General features: G+C 42.3%; 1 protein-coding gene and 1 pseudogene across 2 annotated transcripts in view; both read right to left on the bottom strand.

Moving 5' to 3' along the window:
• The window catches only part of PTPN9 (protein tyrosine phosphatase non-receptor type 9), a 78,210-nt gene that overhangs the window by 34,356 nt on the left and 24,826 nt on the right, over positions 1-19,028 (bottom strand). For both annotated transcript variants that reach the window (XM_024761784.1, XM_024761785.1), the window contains 4 exons: positions 8,607-8,750; positions 5,911-6,000; positions 5,094-5,218; positions 71-176 (listed from right to left, as the gene is read on the bottom strand). In XM_024761784.1, coding sequence (XP_024617552.1) covers positions 71-176; positions 5,094-5,218; positions 5,911-6,000; positions 8,607-8,750 — 465 coding nt within the window. The remainder of the gene's footprint in view (positions 1-70; positions 177-5,093; positions 5,219-5,910; positions 6,001-8,606; positions 8,751-19,028) is intronic.
• On the bottom strand, positions 18,753-18,949 carry LOC112410948 (phosphatidylinositol N-acetylglucosaminyltransferase subunit Y-like; annotated as a pseudogene).

Here is a 19,028-nt window from a genome sequence, read left to right as displayed (position 1 = left end):
CTCATAAAGAATAGAAAAAAATCACCCTAACCATTGAAGGGGGGTTGAAAGGGCCATTTCACAGCCTTACCTTCAGCAAGTTTAGGACTTTCTTGCCAAGATCCAGCTCAAAGTTGGCATAATTAGAACCGCACATGTCATAGATAAACACCAGTCCATTCCTCTGAGTTTCAAAGCTGTAAAGCAACCATTGAATGAAAACATTTATAAGTAATAAGATGGATGAGGCAAATTGAAAACCTGGGTCAAAACAAAGACATAGAGAGTGTGGGACACATCTGGGACTGAAATAATTGCCTTCCTGAACTGGCCTGAACTTTTGTGACTGGCCTTACAAGAAGAATTTATAATAAGAAATATATATTTGGTCTTTGACCCTGTTTCCTGGCAAACTTCCTAAAACTTAGAATTTCCAGGAGCGCGAGGAAGGCATCCATTGCTATATTAATGAGGTGACTTTTAGAATGCCCTTAGATCATCTAAGGATGGGGGCTGGTTGCCAGAGGAACCAACCACGTGACTAGAAAGGGTTGGGAGTTGGGACTTCCAGTCCCATCCCCCCCACACACACACTCAGGAAGGGTTGTGGGGCTGGAGATTGAGCTCAGTCACCAATGGCCAATGATTTAATCAATCATGCCTTGTAATGAATGAAGCCTCCACAAAATGCCAAAGGGATGAGATTTGGAGAATTTCCAAGTTGATGAACACATGCAGGTGCAGGGAGTGCAGCTCTCTCAGAGAGGGAATGGAAGCTCCATGCCCCTTTCCCCATACCTTGCCCTCTATGCACCTCTTCCATCTGGCTGTTCCTGAGTTATACCCTCTTATAATAAACTGGTAACCTATTAAGTATAACATTTGAGTCTGTGAACCGTTCTAGCAAATTAATCGAACCCAAGGAGGGGGCATTGGAACCTCTGATCTATGGTCAGAAGCAAAGGTGACAACCTGGACTTGCCACTGGAGTCTGAAGGGGGCAGGGGACAGTCTTTTAGGACTGAGCCTTTAACCTGTGTGATCTGAGGCTATCTCCAGGTACATAGTGTCAGGGTTGAAATGAACTGCAGAACACCCAGTTTATGGGGGAGAATTGCTTGGTGGTATGGAGGGAATACCCCACATGTTGGAATTGGAATTATACTTATTGATGCATATTTATCCAGATTCATCAAGTACCAAACTCACAGGCTGAGAATGTTCCAGAGCATCTAGGTTATCAAAATTTGAACTGTTTCCTCCTGCATCTCTGCATCTGCCTATCCAAATTCTATACCATTCTATGTTCAACTCAAAAGTTTCCTCTTCTATGAAGGTGCCCCTGATAATTGTCACCAAATGTACTACCATCCTTCACCCACTTGAAGCCCCATAAATCTTTTTGTGGATTTTTCTTGTGGCTCTTAATGTACTCCCACCTTGTGTAGCCATCTGAGTCTCTCCTAGAGGGCCCAAACAAAAGTTTACCTCATAACCCTCAACAGTCCCCAGCACAGTCCTTGCAAACAGATACATAATAAATGGTCACAGATTTGTAACTCAGTGGGCTAGAGCCCATCACTAAAAAAATACTTTAGGCCCACAGAAAACTGTAAAGCAAAATTCTAAGCTCAATGATGGTGTATCTGTCCCTTATGACTTTAATGGAGGAAGAGAATAAACCCACAAATGGCCTTTGGAAGGCATGTTAAAAAGTAGATTAAGAGGTGGTGAGCCTATTCCCAGATTGAGGTTAGGAACATGTGAAGATAGAAAAAGTATTACTCAATCCCATCTTCTTAATTCCTAAAGATTTCTCAAAGCTGCACTCTTCCACCAAGCCCGATCCTTACCTGCTCCTGATCTGCACACCTAAATGGTTGTTCAGAATAAATTATTTGATTGGACTACTCACTGATGATAGCAACAGTTTTCACATTTATTTACAATTGAGAAAATTTTTTGACACAAAACACATTCTTGAAATCAGAAGTCTCAATGTTATTTTGTATCCGTATTTTTTTTTGCATCACCTCCTGGAAGCCTCCGTATCTTCATCCTTTCAACAGAATACAAGGCGGAAGCACCTACCCATGAAGCAGCATTTCAAAAATCTCTTAAGTAGGCCTTCCCTGGTGGCGCAGTGGTTAAGAATCCGCCTGCCAATGCAGAGGACAAGGGTTCAAGCCCTGGTCCAGGAAGTTCCCACATGCCGCGGAGTAATGAAGCCCGTGCGCCACAACTACTGAGTCTGCGCTCTAGAGCCCGCGAGCCACAACTACGCATGCCCTCATGCCTAGAGTCTGTGCTCCGCAACAAGAGAAGCCAACGCAATGAGAAGCCCACGTACCGCAACGAAGAGTATCCACCACTCTCTGCAACTAGAGAAAGCCCGCACGCAGCAAGGAAAACCCAATGCAGCCAAAAATAAATTAATTTAAAAAATCTCTGAAGTAGACCCAAGTTTCTCCAGCAGACTTAATTTCAAATGGCCCTTAACATGATAAAGTGAGTGCTAAATCTTGTCTCCTTTTTTCATGACCCCAGCCAGAGAGACTGATTCACCAAGATCAAAGATTCTGTTCAATGAGTGGCACAGTCATTGAGTAGACTATCCAGATCTAGAGACTTCCCTTTTCTCCACAAGCTCAACAGGGGCCAAACTCAAAGAATTACAGGTTTTCCCCTCACAGCTCCAGCCTGCGGCGGGACACTAAAACAAAGAGAAGTCAGTGCCAGGGGAAATAGAATTTAATAAAAAGAAGCTATGGTACATAATGATGCAGGTTCTATATTCATAGACCTGAAATTGCTCATCCTTTGAAGGCACATGAAATAAATACAAATGCAATAGCATTTTCACTTTTCTGGGTACAGAAGATGAGGTTTACAATAATAGCGCTAGTTCCCTACTAAAAATAATTGCTTCCCTACCCTATTGAGTTTGATTCCCGAGCTAGGATGTTACTGGGAACACCAAGATTACCACAGTCCCTGACATTTGTTTCAAAATAATCTAGGGTAAAGGGGTGGGTGAGGGGCTTTCAATGAAACAAGATTGGTTACAGATCACTTTGAAGAAGATGAATGAAAGGCATGTGAAAGTTGATGACACCACTTCCTCTCCACCATGGAGATTTGGGAATTTCCCATTATATAATGTTGAAAAGAAGGTTCCCTGCCCTCCTGGAGCTTACCATCTACCGGTAGATGAAAAAAACATCCATGTAAGACAAATGACATCATAAGGCCATGTATAATTAAATACGAAATGATTGGTATTAATAATAACTGCGATTAAAGTCAGAGTAAAAAGAATTTTATGACAAGTTGGAGTGGTGAGGGAACCAGTCACAGAAGTTGGGCCTTAAAGAAAGGGGAAGATTAAGTGAAGAGGAAGGGTTTCCTCCTCTTCCATTCTGGTTCACGGTAACAAAGGAAAACAAGAATTTCTATTCATTAGTGAGAATATTTCATTCAGAAAAAAAACGGTTCACATTGGGCTTCCCTGGCGGCGCAGTGGTTGAGAGTCCGCCTGCCAATGCAGGGGACACGGGTTCGTGCCCCGGTCCGGGAAGATCCCACATGCCGCGGAGCGGCTGGGCCCGTGAGCCATGGCCACTGAGCCTGCGCATCCGGAGCCTGTGCTCCGCAACGGGAGAGGCCACAACAGTGAGAGGCCCGCGTACCGCAAAAAAAAAAAAAAAAAAAAAAAAAAAGGTTCACATTTACTTACCTTACATGCACCCTCTGAATAATGAGGAGTCACTGAGGGTTTTTAAGAAAGGGATGGACATCACGAGAACAAAGTTTTAATTACATTTACCTGTGTGGTATTCCTATGGGATTCAATACTCACACTAGAAAAAGCAAGCTTTGGCCACTGTCATGCCTACACAAGAGCTCCGACTCTCTAAGCTGCTCAAACAGGAAGGCAATGCTAAATTTTCTGGTAAAAGAGCCTTCCATTCATTCCCCTGAGCTAAGGAAACATTTCAAAGGGAACTATACTCTAGAAATTATGCCTGAAGACCAAGCATAAGAAAGAAGAACTGAGAAATTCCACATTTCTGACTGGCTGCTGACCGCTGGCCCTCTCTCCTTAGTAACTTCTCTTTTTCAGAATAATGCTGTGTGTGTGGTTTGGATATATCTCTCACCGAACACCACCAGCAGAAGCTAAGTATATGAAAGTATTAACAGTAACAAGGCAGCAACAAGTGAACTAGACGGAGAGCCCCGCTTCAGACAATCCTTTGGCTATTCCCATCCTCTAAGTCCAGAAGTATGACTGAAGTGCACAGTTGTCTCTCACTATCTCTGGTCTTAGCCCTCGATATATCACATCTAACCCAGAGGACCAGCCAATGACATTGAGAGCAATAACAAACTGTAAATGGCAAGCACCAGGGAAAAAAGAAAGTAAAAGAGGAAGATAACATAGTAGGGTACAAATAGCTCTGACCAAGAGTGAAGAAACCAGGATCTTAGACCAGCTGGATCAATATGTGATGACTGTAAAAGAGCCACAAAACTTCTTGGGGCTTCAGTTTCTCTGTCTATAGAACAGTGATAATACTACTTACCTAAGAGCAGGGAGGGAGACATGACCTGAGTTGCTTCTTTTGGCTTATGCACCTATTTATAAAAATGATTTTGCTTAACTTATACTCTTGGACTCCTCTCTCCTGAATGTTGAGTCTCAAAATCCTCTGCATTATTCCTATTTTACAGACAAAGAAACTGAGGTCCCACAGGGTCTTCAACATCAGGGGAGAATGATCGGAAAGAACCAGCACAGGTCATCTCACCTTCACTCCCTTTCAATAACATCATTCTCAATACACTAAGAATTGCTAGTTAACTAGCTTTCTCAGCTTCTGTTACCCTGAAATACAGCCAAGCAGGTCAAGATGCAGAATACCCAACATCTACATAGTACCTGGAAACATGCCAAGCCCTAAAGACATGGAATGTTTTCCATTCATAGCACTGCCCAGGGCACATCCTAGGAGCATAGTGAATGCACTGCTGAGTTTAATCAAATCAAACATCAAACAGTGTCACTTTCCCATCTGGATGTAGAACACCCAAAAGACAATTTCCATGCTCACCTATCCACAGCTCTGTCTAGCAAGTAAAACAGAGCCTGAAGTACCACGTGTTGGACTGACTTGTGGGGATGATGTAATCTGGCAGTGAAGAGGGCAATGGAGGCTCCTGTTGGGTCCCGAACATTCTAGAGCAAACAAAACAAAAAATATTTAGAAATCAAATAGAAAATCACAGAAATCACGAAGCCCTCTTATCCTGCACAAAGGTTTGTTATGAAGAGAACAGATGCTGATAATACTTCTCTGACTTGCATCAATTGCTCCAGAAAAGGAAGAAAGCTTTTTATCATCCCATGTCTGATTCTCAGCACCCCCTGGATTCCTTCCCACTGTGGTAGGAAAAAACCACATTCTCTTAACTCTTCAATTACAGAGAAATTAAACAATGGTCTACACTGGCTGCCTAGCTAATTTTCCCAGGCAGGATAGCAAAGAAATAAGCAACAGGAGAAATCCATAGAATATAACAATGGTTTCTATACTCTGCCTTAAAAGTACTGCTGGATACTTACTGGAAAGGCTGTGGTCTCTAAGTGGAGAGAGCTTGCATTAAATAAGGAAGGATGGGCCTCTGACACATTTTATACCCATCCCAAAGGCCTTAACTAACCTTAATGGACCTGTGAAGAAACTTTTCTAAATGTACTGTACAACTGATTTTCAATTATTACTAGAATAATTTTATGCCAAACTTCACATCTGCTCTCCACTGTTGAGACTCTCTGATTCAGGATAAGATATCTAGGAACAAAGTCCAAAGAGAACAGCTACACAAGAAAATAACAAGACACTACAAGAGGGGTTCATTAATACTCACTAAGATGGTGAATTTTCCACTAAGGATCTCAGAACGGAGAGGTTCCTCATGAGGTTTCAGCTTCACAATGCCCTCCTTCCTTCGTGTTTCCTGAAAATAAAAAAAGCAAGATGAATTAATATAAAAATACTGTACACCCATGACAGCTTTATGTAACCACCAAATCTCAGAGATAAGGGATTTTGGAAATCAGCTTCCTGAATCATGAATTCCTTTGTAACCCCCCTCTAGGCCAACTGAGTGTTGTCAGAATTCTTGTCCAATGCCAGCTTATCAGCCCCTTCGGGCTTAGGTTTTTTCTTTGAATCAGTGAGAATCCTAACCCTGAAGACCAACCACTATATATCAATCATTACAGTGCAAGGTCAAAGTTCTTAAACATGCAGCAGCACTGATATTAAAATATGCACCCCAAACTGTCTGGAAACAGATATCCTAACACATCCTCCAGGCTTAGGCCTCTCCTGTCTTAAATAGGAGCCATCCCTCCCCTCAATATACTCTCCAACAACAGCTACCATGACCTCATTTTAATTCATCTTCACAGCCAGATTCTTTAAACTCATCCTCAGTTCCCTCACACTCATTCCACTGCACTCTCGTTTCCTCCCAAACTAACTATACCATCCAGAGCTCCTGCTCAATCCAATGGGCATTTTCAGTCCTTCTTCTACATGACAAGGGTGACTACTCACATTCTCTTTTTCCTGAGACATCCTCTATTTTTGACTTAAAAAAAAGATACTCTCTTGGTTTTTCTATTTCTTCAGCTACTCCTTCTAAGTCTCTTGTGGGCTTTTTTTCATTCATTTGTTCACTCATTTCACTCACTGACTCATTCATTCATTCTGTCAGTATTTGTTGAGCAACTATTATGTGCCAGGCACTCAGCTAAGTGCTAAGGACACTCTGGTGAATATAACAAACTAGGTCTTTGTTTATATTCTTCCCCAATTCATCCCTAAAATCAAATTCAAATGCCTTCAGAGGCAAGGCAGCAAGTGAAGACAGTATGAGTGCTGGAATCACAGGAGAGTGCATGCCTTACATAAAGCATTCAAACTTAACTTTAAAAAACAACACTGGACCAAAGAAAGCAAAAAGTCTGAAATGAGGTTCTGCCCTACACATCTCCCTATTCCTCACACTCTCCCAGGATGACCTCACCCATTCTCATGGCTCCAATATTCACCTCCAATATTCTACTTTGGTCACTCTGAAATCACTACTTTCAGTCCAGCCTTCTTTTCCCAACCCTAGACTCACATCCCAACTGCTTAGAGGACATGTCTATTTGGATATCCCATTGGCACTTCAACCTTAACACGGCCAAACTGAACTCATGACCTACTCTCTCCACGTACCTGTACCCATTCAGTGTCTCTTAATTAGTGAATGCCACCACTATTTACCACCCTGCCACCCAAGCCAGAGACCTGGAATTCACTTCCCTTTCCTCACACTAGTTTAATAAGCAACTCTGTCCTATCAATTTTACTTCTAGAATCTGACCACTTTTTCTCTATCTCCCTGACACTACATTTAATGACACCACAATCATCTCTCTCCTAGTTAAGTACAACAGCCTTATAATTGGTCTGTCTCCAGTATAGCCCTTCTGGTCCATCCTCTAAATCACAGTGAAAATAATCTTTCAGAAAGCAAATCTGATCAAGGCATTCTGTTGTTTATACCTTCAATGAATTTCTCTGCCCTTAAGAAAGAGCAGAGGGCTTCCCTGGTGGCGCAGTGGTTGAGAGTCTGCCTGCCAATGCAGGGGACATGGGTTCGGGCCCTGGTATGGGAGGATCCCACATGCAGCCGAACAACTAAGCCCGTGAGCCACAACTGCTGATCCTGCGTGTCTGGAGCCTGTGCTCCGACGGGAGAGCCCACAATAGTGAGAGGCCCGCGCACCGTGATGAAGAGTGGCCCCCGCTCGCCGCAACTAGAGAAAGTCCTTGCACAGAAACGAAGACCCAACACAGCCAAAATTTAAAAAATAAAATAAAATAATAAAAAAAAAAAAAAAGAAAGAGCAGATACTCTCTGATCTGGCCTTGTTTACCTGCTGCTCAATCTCTTGCCATGCCCCCTTCTCGCACTCAGCATTTCTGATCAGCTCAATTTGTCTCTTGCCACTAGGCATCTGAACTTGCTGTTCTCTCTGCCATACTCCGCTACTGTCTGATTCCTACTCATTCTTCTACTCTTAATTTAGAAGTCATTTCCTTCAGGAAAGTTTCCTTGACCCTCTTAATTAAATGTGCTTTCCACAGAACCCAGTACTGTCATATCATAACATTTCTATAATTGTTTATTTACTCTCTTTCTAAATAGTAATCTCTGCACTGGGAACATAGTAGATATACAATAAATATCTGTTGAATAAATGAATGAATATTGAACAACATGACCCACAAAATGGGTGTAAGTGAGCTTTAGTTTTAAACTCTTAAATTAATCCTAGTGCCTCTTATCTCAGTCTCCTTTTTTTTTTTTTTTTTAATTTATTTAGGGAGCTTCTAAGTATGTTCAGAAGGATTTTCGCACTCCAAGGTAGGGCTCTTAGATACCGATCCACTTTTTTTTTAATGGGAGTGGGGAGAACCACTGTTTGTGTAGACTGTGGCAGAAACAACAGCAACATAGAGAACCCAGGTGCCACATGGCAGGTCCATCCCTGAGGTACATACTCTGTAGGAGTGAAACAACTCTATGGCACGGAGCACATCAAACTTCCGGGCCATGAGGAACTTGACGGCCACATTCCAAGAGAGCGGGGAAACGTTGTACTGAACTGTCCACTTGTTAATCTCTTCAAGAAACTGCTTGGTGGCCTGTTTGACAAAGGAAGTAAAGATAGCTATTAGAGAATATATTTACAGAAACAAAAAAATAAGCAAGAAAAAAAATAAACTTTCCCCAAGCAAGTTTGAACCCAAAGTTTACTAGAGGGAACAGGGAAAACAAAAGTTGAAAACAGATCTGAAACCAGAAATTGTTAAATTTCATACAACTCAATGAGGCCAGAAGCCAGAGCCAGGTCCAGAGAGCAGGGCTTAGCACAGGAATGTATGAAGAAATAATGAGGGGAAGACCAAGGCTCCCAAATATATGCAAATTACTGGCCCCAAAGCAAAAAACAAAAACAAAAAAAAAAAACCCAGCAGTTTGTTTTTTTTTTTAAGGCTAAAAAAAAAAAGTGGATGGGCCCTCTGAAGAGTTATTGCCTAACGCACAGTGTAGTACAGCAGTCTCAGCTGCTGTTTTGGTCCCGTAAGCCAGTCACACAAAGTAAAACAATCAGAAAATGGTTTTAGTTCTGAAATTAGCAATACTGTTGAGAGCAGCAAAATGATTAGAAGAATTTAACAAATGTAAAGGCCAACTGCTCTTTGCACTGACTGACCCCACAGGACCTCTTTGTGCTTCATATGGCAGCCCCCAAAACTGGACACCAGTGCCCAGAGGGTCATTAACAGCTCCTCTGGATAGTGGTTTGGGAGAGGGGTGTGAGGGTAGAGAACCTACTACTGGGGGAGGAGTGGGAATTTTCATTTTTACTGTTTAATCCCAAGCTGACAAGATGCCTATTTCCATAATTATTCCTATCTCTTGATTAATCCATGCTCTTTTATCCTCTCTCACCCTATTTCTCCTTACATTTTAACCAGTCTCCACTCTAGCCAAACCACCCTTCTGTTTCTTCATTTTAGAATAGGATTTTTTTGCATGCATTTTCTAAATTGCTAAACGTTTTCTGCACGGCTATTTCTTCCCTTCCAATCAGAAACGTTTCTCACTTACTGGTCCAAAATGTGATCAACTTGATGAGAATTCTGAAATTTAATTGATCAACCAACCAACCCCTCAGTTAAGATGTATTTATTAAACTATTGTGGGGACTTCCCTGGTGGTCCAGTCAGTAAGACTCTGCGTTCCCAATGCAGAGGGCCTGGGTTCGATCCCTGGTCAGAGAACTAGATCCCACGTGTATGCCACAACTAAGAGTCCACATGCCGCAATGAAGATCCCGCCTGTCGCAATGAAGATCCGGCGCAGCCAAAATAAATAAATATTTTTTTAAAGATAAACTATTGTGTATTTAACTATTTGTTAATATCTGTGCTACATATAAGGACTACAAAATGAGGTTTGTTTCAAGAGGTGTAAGATCAACCTACTATGTGACCGTGGTCTCTAATTTTTCTTTACTTTTTAAAAATATTTGTTTATTTATTTATTTTGGCTGCACTGGGTCTTAGTTGCAGTACACGGGATCTTTTTTCGTTGCGGTATGTGGGATCTTTTTTTAGTTGTGGCATGGGGGCTTCTCAGTTGCAGCACACGAACTCTTAGTTGTGGCATGCAAACTCTTAGTTGCGGCATGCATGCGGGATCTAGTTCCCCGACCAGGGATTGAACCCAGGCCCCCTGTATTGGGAGCAGGGAGTCTTACCCACTGAACCACCAGGGAAGTCCCAGTCTCTAATTTTTCAATTCAAAAACAGGAGAGAGGACTTCCCTGGTGGTCCACTGGTTAAGACTCCACGCTTCCACTGCAGGGGGCATGGGTTTGATCCCTGGTCTGGGAAGTTCCACATGCCACATGGTGTGGCAAAAAAAAAAAAAAAACCGGAGAAAGGGTAACAGGAATGACCTACTTCAGAGTCTTAGCAACAAGTCCTACCTTGCAAATACAATCCAAATTGCTACATATGTGTTTAAATAACTAGCAAACTAGAATCCCAGGAGAGTCAGCAATACCTCATATAACAGAGCACCTGATTCATTCCCCCAATTTCTAGGAAAGGATAAAGGCACTTTACAAACCAGGGTAAAATCTAAGAGGCTTGGGGCTGCACCTGAGCTTTAGAACCCTCCAACTGAGGCAACATACCTCACATCAACTGGAAAAGGAGAGAACCAGCATAACTAATCAGGCAAAGTGCATAAAGAGAGCCAAGAAATAAAGGCTATGAAGAAAAGCTTTCAGACGATCACTTTGGCCCAGAACCAGTTACAGTTAGACCAGAGAAATGAGTCCCAGAGAAGACAACAGGACAAACTTAGAATGCTCCACCAGAAAACAGTTGGAGTTGCCTCTGTGGGGTGAGTGGCCAGCATCAGAATGAGGAAAGACGGAAGGGAAAAGAAGCCGGCACAGAAAGATCCCAGAAACAAAAGTGCGGCAAGTCCGGAAGGTCCTAGGAGATTTTGTAAAGGCTATTTGTTTAATTAACATATCATCTTCTTAAGCCAGCTCTCTCCTGGGCATCTCTGAAGCTGCCTGTAGAGTAAAACACCAGAATAACAGAATATCTTTTCCCTCTTTTTCTAATAAAAACAATCAAAAGACAAAACAATATGCAGGTGGGAGGGGGAAATATAGTTAAATGACCAGGAGGTGATATGAAATCCAACTATTAAGATGAGTTTTCATTTCTCATAAATAAGCCACACCCCAACAAGAGACACACAGGTTTCACACACTTCCTTCCAGGTACATATTGGCTTCCTTCTCATTAAACTCAGTTCCTTCAAGGTTCTTAATGTCCTGTAGCTCCCAAGAGCTGCTGCCTTCAGCTGACCTCTGTCCCCCGCTGGTCAGGATGTTGTTCTTGGCTTTAAGCATGGGAACAATTCCTCCAGATTTGGCAGGACTAGGCCTTGCATGAAGAGAGTCCAGTGTACTATAAACAGTGATGTGATATTTACGGATACAAATACACTCATACATCGCCTGCTATGTTCAGCCTCATTCTCTCTCTCCTGCATGCCCATTCCTCCGGTCAAAGAGATGAACCTCTTAGACAAGCTAGAAAGATGGTCTCATCTTCCACAGCCCCTCTCTAAACAGTTCATCAGGTCCCTCCCTCCGTCTGCACAAGGGTTTGGCACAGCCACAAAGTACAGACCAATTTGTGGTTCTGTTTGTTACCAGAAAAACAAGCCCCAGATATTTTAATGAGCGATACACTCTTCAGAAGGGATCACTGAAATTCCTGAAATTAATCTTCAGTGTATTTCCTGGTGAAAGAAAGAATGAGCCAAATGGTTAAGTCACAGCTTACAAAATACTTCAGATCAAGGTGAATGATTTGAAGCTATCTAGGCTTATGAATAATCACAAGTTGTTCACACCCGGCAACAAAGGCGTGGTCACAGTTCAAACAGCTTTGGTCTTCCTTTGGGAAAAGGTCTGAACTGATGTACAGAAAAACTAACATTATCACTTACAACCCTCCTCAACCAGCTTGTTAGGTATGGGTAGATTTGTTACAGCATAGTCAAAGCTTACCGTAATTACATACTTCTCCCACAATCATGTTTAAATTGATAAAAACAAGTTTCTTGACTAAGAAACCAGAGAACCACTATAAAATGGCTGAGAAATCTGTCAGTTAAGTGATTATACCCTGGACACTATCTACTGGTGTTGTATGGTATAGGAGAGAATAAAACCAACAACATAGTCTTCATGCTATATTAAGCTCCCAAGAGCAGCTATAATTTTCAGATGAACTCTAGGCAAGGGGCTAGCAACCCAAAAGGTCCAGAAGAATGGGCTGGCACCCTTGGTTCCACAGTTAGTACCTAAAATCCTGTATTCCAAGACAATGTGGGCAAGAGTGAAACCTACCCTTGAAATAAAGTCCTGGGATGTCAGCCATCTAACCACCAAGAAACAAGTCTAGCAGTGTAGTGGGTTTGGGAGTCAGAAAGAACCCACCCTCTCACTCACTCCTGTATGATCTGGGCAAGTCACTTAACCTCTCTGAGCCTCTATTTCTTCATGAAAAGATAAGGCTTGAACAAGACAACAGATAAGAAGCATTCACCACACTACCTGGCACTTGGTAGGCAGTCTCTGAATGGATGTTCATTCTTTCTTCTTTTTTTTTTTTTTTAAATTTATTTTATTTATTTATTTTTGGCTGCATTGGGTCTTCGTTGCTGTTCGCGGGCTTTCTCTAGTTGCAGTGAGAGGTGGCTACTCTTTGTTGAGCTGCGTGGGCTTCTCATTGCAGTGGCTTCTCTTGTTGCAGAGCACAGGCTCTAGGCGCACAGGCTTCAGTAGTTGTGGCTCGCGGGCTCTAGAGCACAGGCTCAGTAGTTGTGGCGCACAGGCTTTGTTGCTCCACAGCATGTGGGATCTTCCTGGGCCAGGGCTCGAACCCATGTCCCCTGAATTGGCAGATGGATTCTTAACCACTGCGCCACCAGGGAAGCCCATTCTCTTTTTTTCTTAACTCCAGTCATTTCACACTAAAACTTCTTTCAACAGAGAGCTCCTCAAAATCAAGTGACCTTTGTTGTTTCTCTTTAGCCTGTAGCAATTCAATCTCTCTAATCCGTTTTATCCAAAAGCATAAATTTAAATTAGAAACTTCCAATATGTGTTAAACTGTAATACAAAAGTCTCTAAAGGATCAACTTATCCTCATTCAGGGCTCTGTGGCAACATAGGAAAAGCTAGGTCCAGAAGTACTTATACCCCATAGCACAGGGAGATCAGCTTGGTGCTTTGTGACCACCTGGAGGGGTGGGATAGGCAGGGTGGGAGGGAGGGAGATGCAAGAGGGAAGAGATATGGGAACATATGTATATGTATAACTGATTCACTTTGTTATAAAGCAGAAACTAACACACCATTGTAAAGCAATTATACTCCAATAAAGATGTAAAAACAAAACAAAACAAAAAAAGAAGTATTTATACCCTTGCTCCCAACTCTCAATGCTTTTGTCCCTACACTGGCAGCTCTGGAGATTAACACTGCCATCCTGAGCACTAATCCTTTTTAACAGCATCAAACTGACTTGAGAGTATTTCTCATCATAATACAGGAACAATTTTGCTCAGGACAAACACCATGCAAAAAAATGCAGTCAGTCACCCTGCACTGAATACCTAAATAAGGAAAGTGATTCAATATAAGACTCAGTGTCTGCCTTTTAACAAATGTGAGGTTACCTCTGTATTTCAGCAAATATGCCATTTCCCCATTAATTTCAGTGACAGATGCATTAATAAATTACCTTCCTCTTATGCCTGTTTTCCCACCTTTCCTTCATTGTGAATTTTCTTGTAATGTCTAGTAATCCCTTTAGTCCACATCAATCTGCCAGGAAACAGAATCTGAGCTAAAATACACTAGCTTGCTATAATGCAGCAAGGTGAAGTTTGCTGAATTTTCAACCTAAAAACTACACTCTTGGGACTTCCCTGGTGGTTACAGTGGTTAAGAATCTGCCTGCCAATGCAGGGGACACAGGTTCGATCCCTGGTCCAGGAGAATCTCCCATGCTGCAGAGCAACTAAGCCCGTGTGCCACAACTACTGAGCCTGCGCTCTGGAGCCTGCGAGCCACAACTACAGAGCCTGCATGTGCCGCAACTACTGAAGCCCGCGTGCCTAGAGCCCATGCTCTGCAACAAGAGAAGCCACCACGATGAGAAGCCCACGCACTGCAATGAAGAGTAGCCCCCGCTCCCCACAACTAGAGAAAGCCTGTGTGCAGCAATGAAGACCCAACACAGCCAAAAATAAAATTATTTTTTAATTAATTAATTAATTTTAAAAAGAGCCAGGGGCTTTCTTGGTGGTGCAGTGGTTAAGAATCCACCTGCCAATGGAGGGGACATGGGTTCAAGCCCTGGTCTGGGAAGATCCCACATGCCACAGAGCAACTAAGCCCGTGCGCCACAACTACTGAGCCTGCGTGCCTAGAGCCCATGCTCCTCAACAAGAGAAGCCACCACAATGAGAAGCCTGCACACCGCAACAAAGAGTAGCCCCCGATCGCCGCAACTGGAGAAAGCCCATACACAGCAACAAAGATCCAGCGCAGCCAAAAATAAAATAAATAAAATTTAAAAAAAAAAGAGCCAGTGCTGGGACTTTCCTGGTGGTCCAGTGGTAAAGAATCCGCCTTCCAATGCAGGGGACACGGGTTCGATCCCTGGTTAGGGAACTAAGATCCCACACACCAGGGGGACAACTAAAGCCCACATATCACAACTACTGAACTCTCGTGCCTCAACTAGAGCCCACATGCTGCAAATTATAGAGCCCTCGTGCTCTGGAAACTGTGGGCCACAACTAGAGAAAAGAAAACCTACAGGCCACAACTAGAGAGAAGCCCACGCACCACAACAAAGAGCCCAAGCACCACAACAAAAAATGGCACGCAGGTGCCTCAAAGAAGATCCCGCGTGCCACAACTAAGACCCGATGCAGCCTAAAATAAATAATAAATAAATAAAAGAGCCAGTGCTTGCTTTCTTTTTCTTTTATTATTATTTTATTGCCTTATATCTGAGGTTTACAACAGTGCTTGGCACTCAGCAAAAATACTTGAATGAATAATTAATAACAAGTAAAGGATGGATAAGCAATTCTTCAAAGAAACTCAACTGGCCAATAAAGTTACAGAAAATATTCAACCTCATTAGTAATCATGGAAATGTAACCAAAACCAGCCAAGGTTCCCTCCCACCCCGCTCAATGCTACTACCTAGTGTTGGTGAGGGTTCAGCAAAGGCACTCAAGCAGTCACTTAAAGACTATAAAAAACAGCATAGGTGGGGCTTCCCTGGTGGCGCAGTGGTTGAGAGTCTGCCTGCCGATGCAGGGGACACGCCCAATCCGGGAAGATCCCACATGCCGCGGAGCGGCTAGGCCCGTGAGCCATGGCCGCTGAGCCTGCGCGTCCGGAGCCTGTGCTCCACAACGGGAGAGGCCACAACAGTGAGAGGCCCGCGTACCGCAAAAAAAAAAAAAAAAAAAAAAAAAAAAAAACAGCATAGGATCTTTGACCCCGCAGTGCCACTCCTAGAAAAATAACCTAGATCTGTGAACATTTTCATCAATAAGGATAATTAACAAAACAGTACAAATCACCTCAAAATATAAATTGGTGAAACAATGGTAGTACACAGAATGTAACATTAAGATGAAAAAATGCTCATTAAACATTAACACAGATCATTAACAAATACGTAACAACAGAATCTCATTTTCATTTCTTAAAGTCTGAATACATAAAAATATGAAAATGTTTGCAGTAGTTATTACCACCAAGTGTTAAGATGAACACTCTGAAATCTTGGTGTTTTCCTGTATTTCCCCAGTTCTTCCTTACAATAAACATGCGTTACTTTTGTAGTCAGAAAAAAGGGGAGGGGAAGGTTTGGGAGTAAATTTGACAAATCAATTTTGAAGTACTAAGTCCCTAGCAAAGTATTCTCCCCCAAGACTGCCACCCTTAAACCTTAGTAACTCTGCTACTAATTCAAATCACTATAACAGTGGTGCTGTTTGGGCACCCAAACTTTAAATGAAGCTAGAGGTGCAGCAATATTAAATTCAGCACTTCTAACTGCTGGAGTAACCACTCTGCTTGATCCCAGCTCTACAACTTACTAGCTCTGTGCTGTTTCCTTATCTGTTAAAAGTGATGAGTACCCTGCTCATAGGAACGCTGAAGTTTAAATGAATTAATGTTTCATTGATAATAGAACCCAACATATGTAAGCCTTACATGTAAGAGCCAGTGCTTTCTTTTTTTTTTTAATTAATTAATTATTTTTGGCCGCATTGGGTCTTCGTTGCTGCGCGTGGGCTTTCTCTAGTTGCGGCGAGCAGGGGATACTCTTCGTTGAGGTGCACAGGCTTCTCATTGTGGTGGCTTCTCTTGTTGCAGAACACAGGCTCTAGGTGTGTGGGCTTCAGTAGTTGTGGCTTGCAGGCTCTAGAGCGCAGCCTCAGTAGTCATGGCGCATGGGCTCTAGGCGTGTGGGCTTCAGTAGTTGTGGCTTGCAGGCTCTAGAGCGCAGGCTCAGTAGTCATGGCACACGGACTTAGTTGCTCTTCGATGTGTGGGATCTTTCCAGACCAGGGCTCGAACTCATGTCCCCTGCATTGGCAGGTGGATTCTTAACCACTGCGCCACCAGGGAAGTCCCCAGTGCTTTCTTAAATAGGGTTTTACTGCATCTTGGAAGGAAAAAGTTTTAAGAAAAACTTTCTGATTTTATTTCATAACTTCTGTTATGAAATAATGTAAGAAAATCTGTTAAAAAAAAAAAAAAAAAAGGAAGCTGTCAGCCAGCGGGTGCCTCTAGGACTGAACGGCTGAGGGTGGGCTGCCGTCAGTCTCTGCAGGCTGGGCCAGGCCTCCTGAGAGTCTAAGGTGATCCACTGTGTATAAGCATTGGTGGTCCTGCACAGGTCACCATGCAGAACACCATGAGTTAGAAGCTGGGGGACGGAGGGCTTAGAGATGCTTGAGGGACATCCTTAACCTACGTGAAATGTTGGAGGTTGAGGTGAAAAATATGGCTTTGATATCTTCATGGAAGACTGCATTATTTCAGGACTTCCCTGGTGGTCCAGTGATTAAGAATCCGCCTTCCCATGCAGGGGATGTGGGTTCGATCCCTGGTCGGCGAACTAAGATCCCACATGCCTTGGGGCAACTAAGCCCACGCACTGCAAGTACTGAGCCCACGCACCACAACTAGAGAGAAGCCCATGTGTCACAACGAAACATCCTGCATGCTGCAATGAAGATCCCACATGCTGCAACTAAGACCCGACGCAGCCAAATAAATAAATAAATGTTTTTTAAAAAAAGACTGCATGATTTCAATCCTGAATCTGGTTCAGTTCCCTTATTGACTTATTACTATATTTAAAAATGTTTGTTTAATTTAAAAAAAAAAAAGGAAAAGGTCAACCAAAATCCCATCACCCTACAGCTGTTTTCATGTTTTAATCATTTAATCAACACAGCCAAAAATAAATTAATTAATTAATTAAAAAATAATAATAATAATTTAAAAGTTAAAGTCAACAGAAAAATACTAATAGATATATACTTTTCTAAGTTTATGTCCCCACAATCACCCCCCCCCCACACACACACACACACACACGCATCTTGGGGGAAGGGAAGAAGAAAGAGGGACTATTCAAGTAGACATTGTTTTAGTGCAGAGACTTGTTTCCTCTCTGGCAACCTTCCATGACTAGTAGCAGTAGTATCCCCCTTCAAGGCAAGAGCACAGCAGAGCTCTTTCAGGCATCCACTCATGTAGTCAGTCAAGCATTCACAAGTATTTGCTGAGGGCCTACTCTATGCTAAGCAGTACAGTAGCTGTTGAGGAGACATAATTTAGAGAGAGAAAGACCCATTCTAAGCAGGTTACAGTCATTTAAACATGCAGACATGTATAAATGGATCAGCATCATATAATTTGATAAGTTCTAAGACAGATCTATGAACAGAGTACTATGGGATTCAAACTCTCTAAGAGAATTAAAAACAAATCTTTTTTTTTTTTGGCAAATACATGAAATTTCCATTTTATTACAGTTTTATACCACATTAGTTCAAATGCATTTCTCTACAACTACTCCAACAGAGCTCCTCTAGAATTACTTCAGTCATCCTTAACATGTGACTTTACCAGACTTTGAATGTAAAATAAACATATAAAATTTCAAATTTGTAACTTTTAATTATGAATGGGATAAGAAATAAAGTCATCAGATGATGTCTGGGGCTATTAACTTCCAACAAGACACTTTGTTGAAATGTTTCTTCTGATACCCCAGGTATAAATGAGAACCTTCAAAAACCAAGGGAAGACCAAAGTACAGTAAAGAAGCCTCTGCAGCTTAAGCCTCCTATAGTCCTAAACCTCTGATAGAAGCTAGGCAAAGCATCTTTCTTGCAAATTAAGTGGGTTTCCAGTATTTCCATGTAGTTGAGCTTTCAGAGACAGACACCCAAGCATATCATTAGGCTATACCATCTTGGCTCTGGTTGTATTAATTATGCCTGAAGAGTTTAATACCCATCCAAAGGTGGAAGAACACATAAACGGGTATGGTAATCGGCAAAAGCACAGGCTGGCTGTGTTAGTGCAGCCCTGTGGGAAGTTTTTTTCCACAGAGGATGAGTATAACAGTCCTGCTAAAGAGACCAATGGAATAAGGACAGTCAACATAGGAAGAGACAGAAACATTCTTTTCCTCCACTTATTACCCATCACTGACTTTTTAAAAGGTGGATGGTATTTAGAAAATTTAGTTGTGTGTGTTGTT

Source organism: Neophocaena asiaeorientalis, unplaced genomic scaffold, assembly GCF_003031525.2.
Source record: "Neophocaena asiaeorientalis asiaeorientalis breed wild unplaced genomic scaffold, Neophocaena_asiaeorientalis_V1.1 scaffold54, whole genome shotgun sequence".
NCBI lineage: Eukaryota > Metazoa > Chordata > Mammalia > Artiodactyla > Phocoenidae > Neophocaena > Neophocaena asiaeorientalis.
The sequence above is the reverse complement of the archived record's forward strand: the minus strand, read 5'-3'. Positions and strand labels throughout refer to the sequence as shown.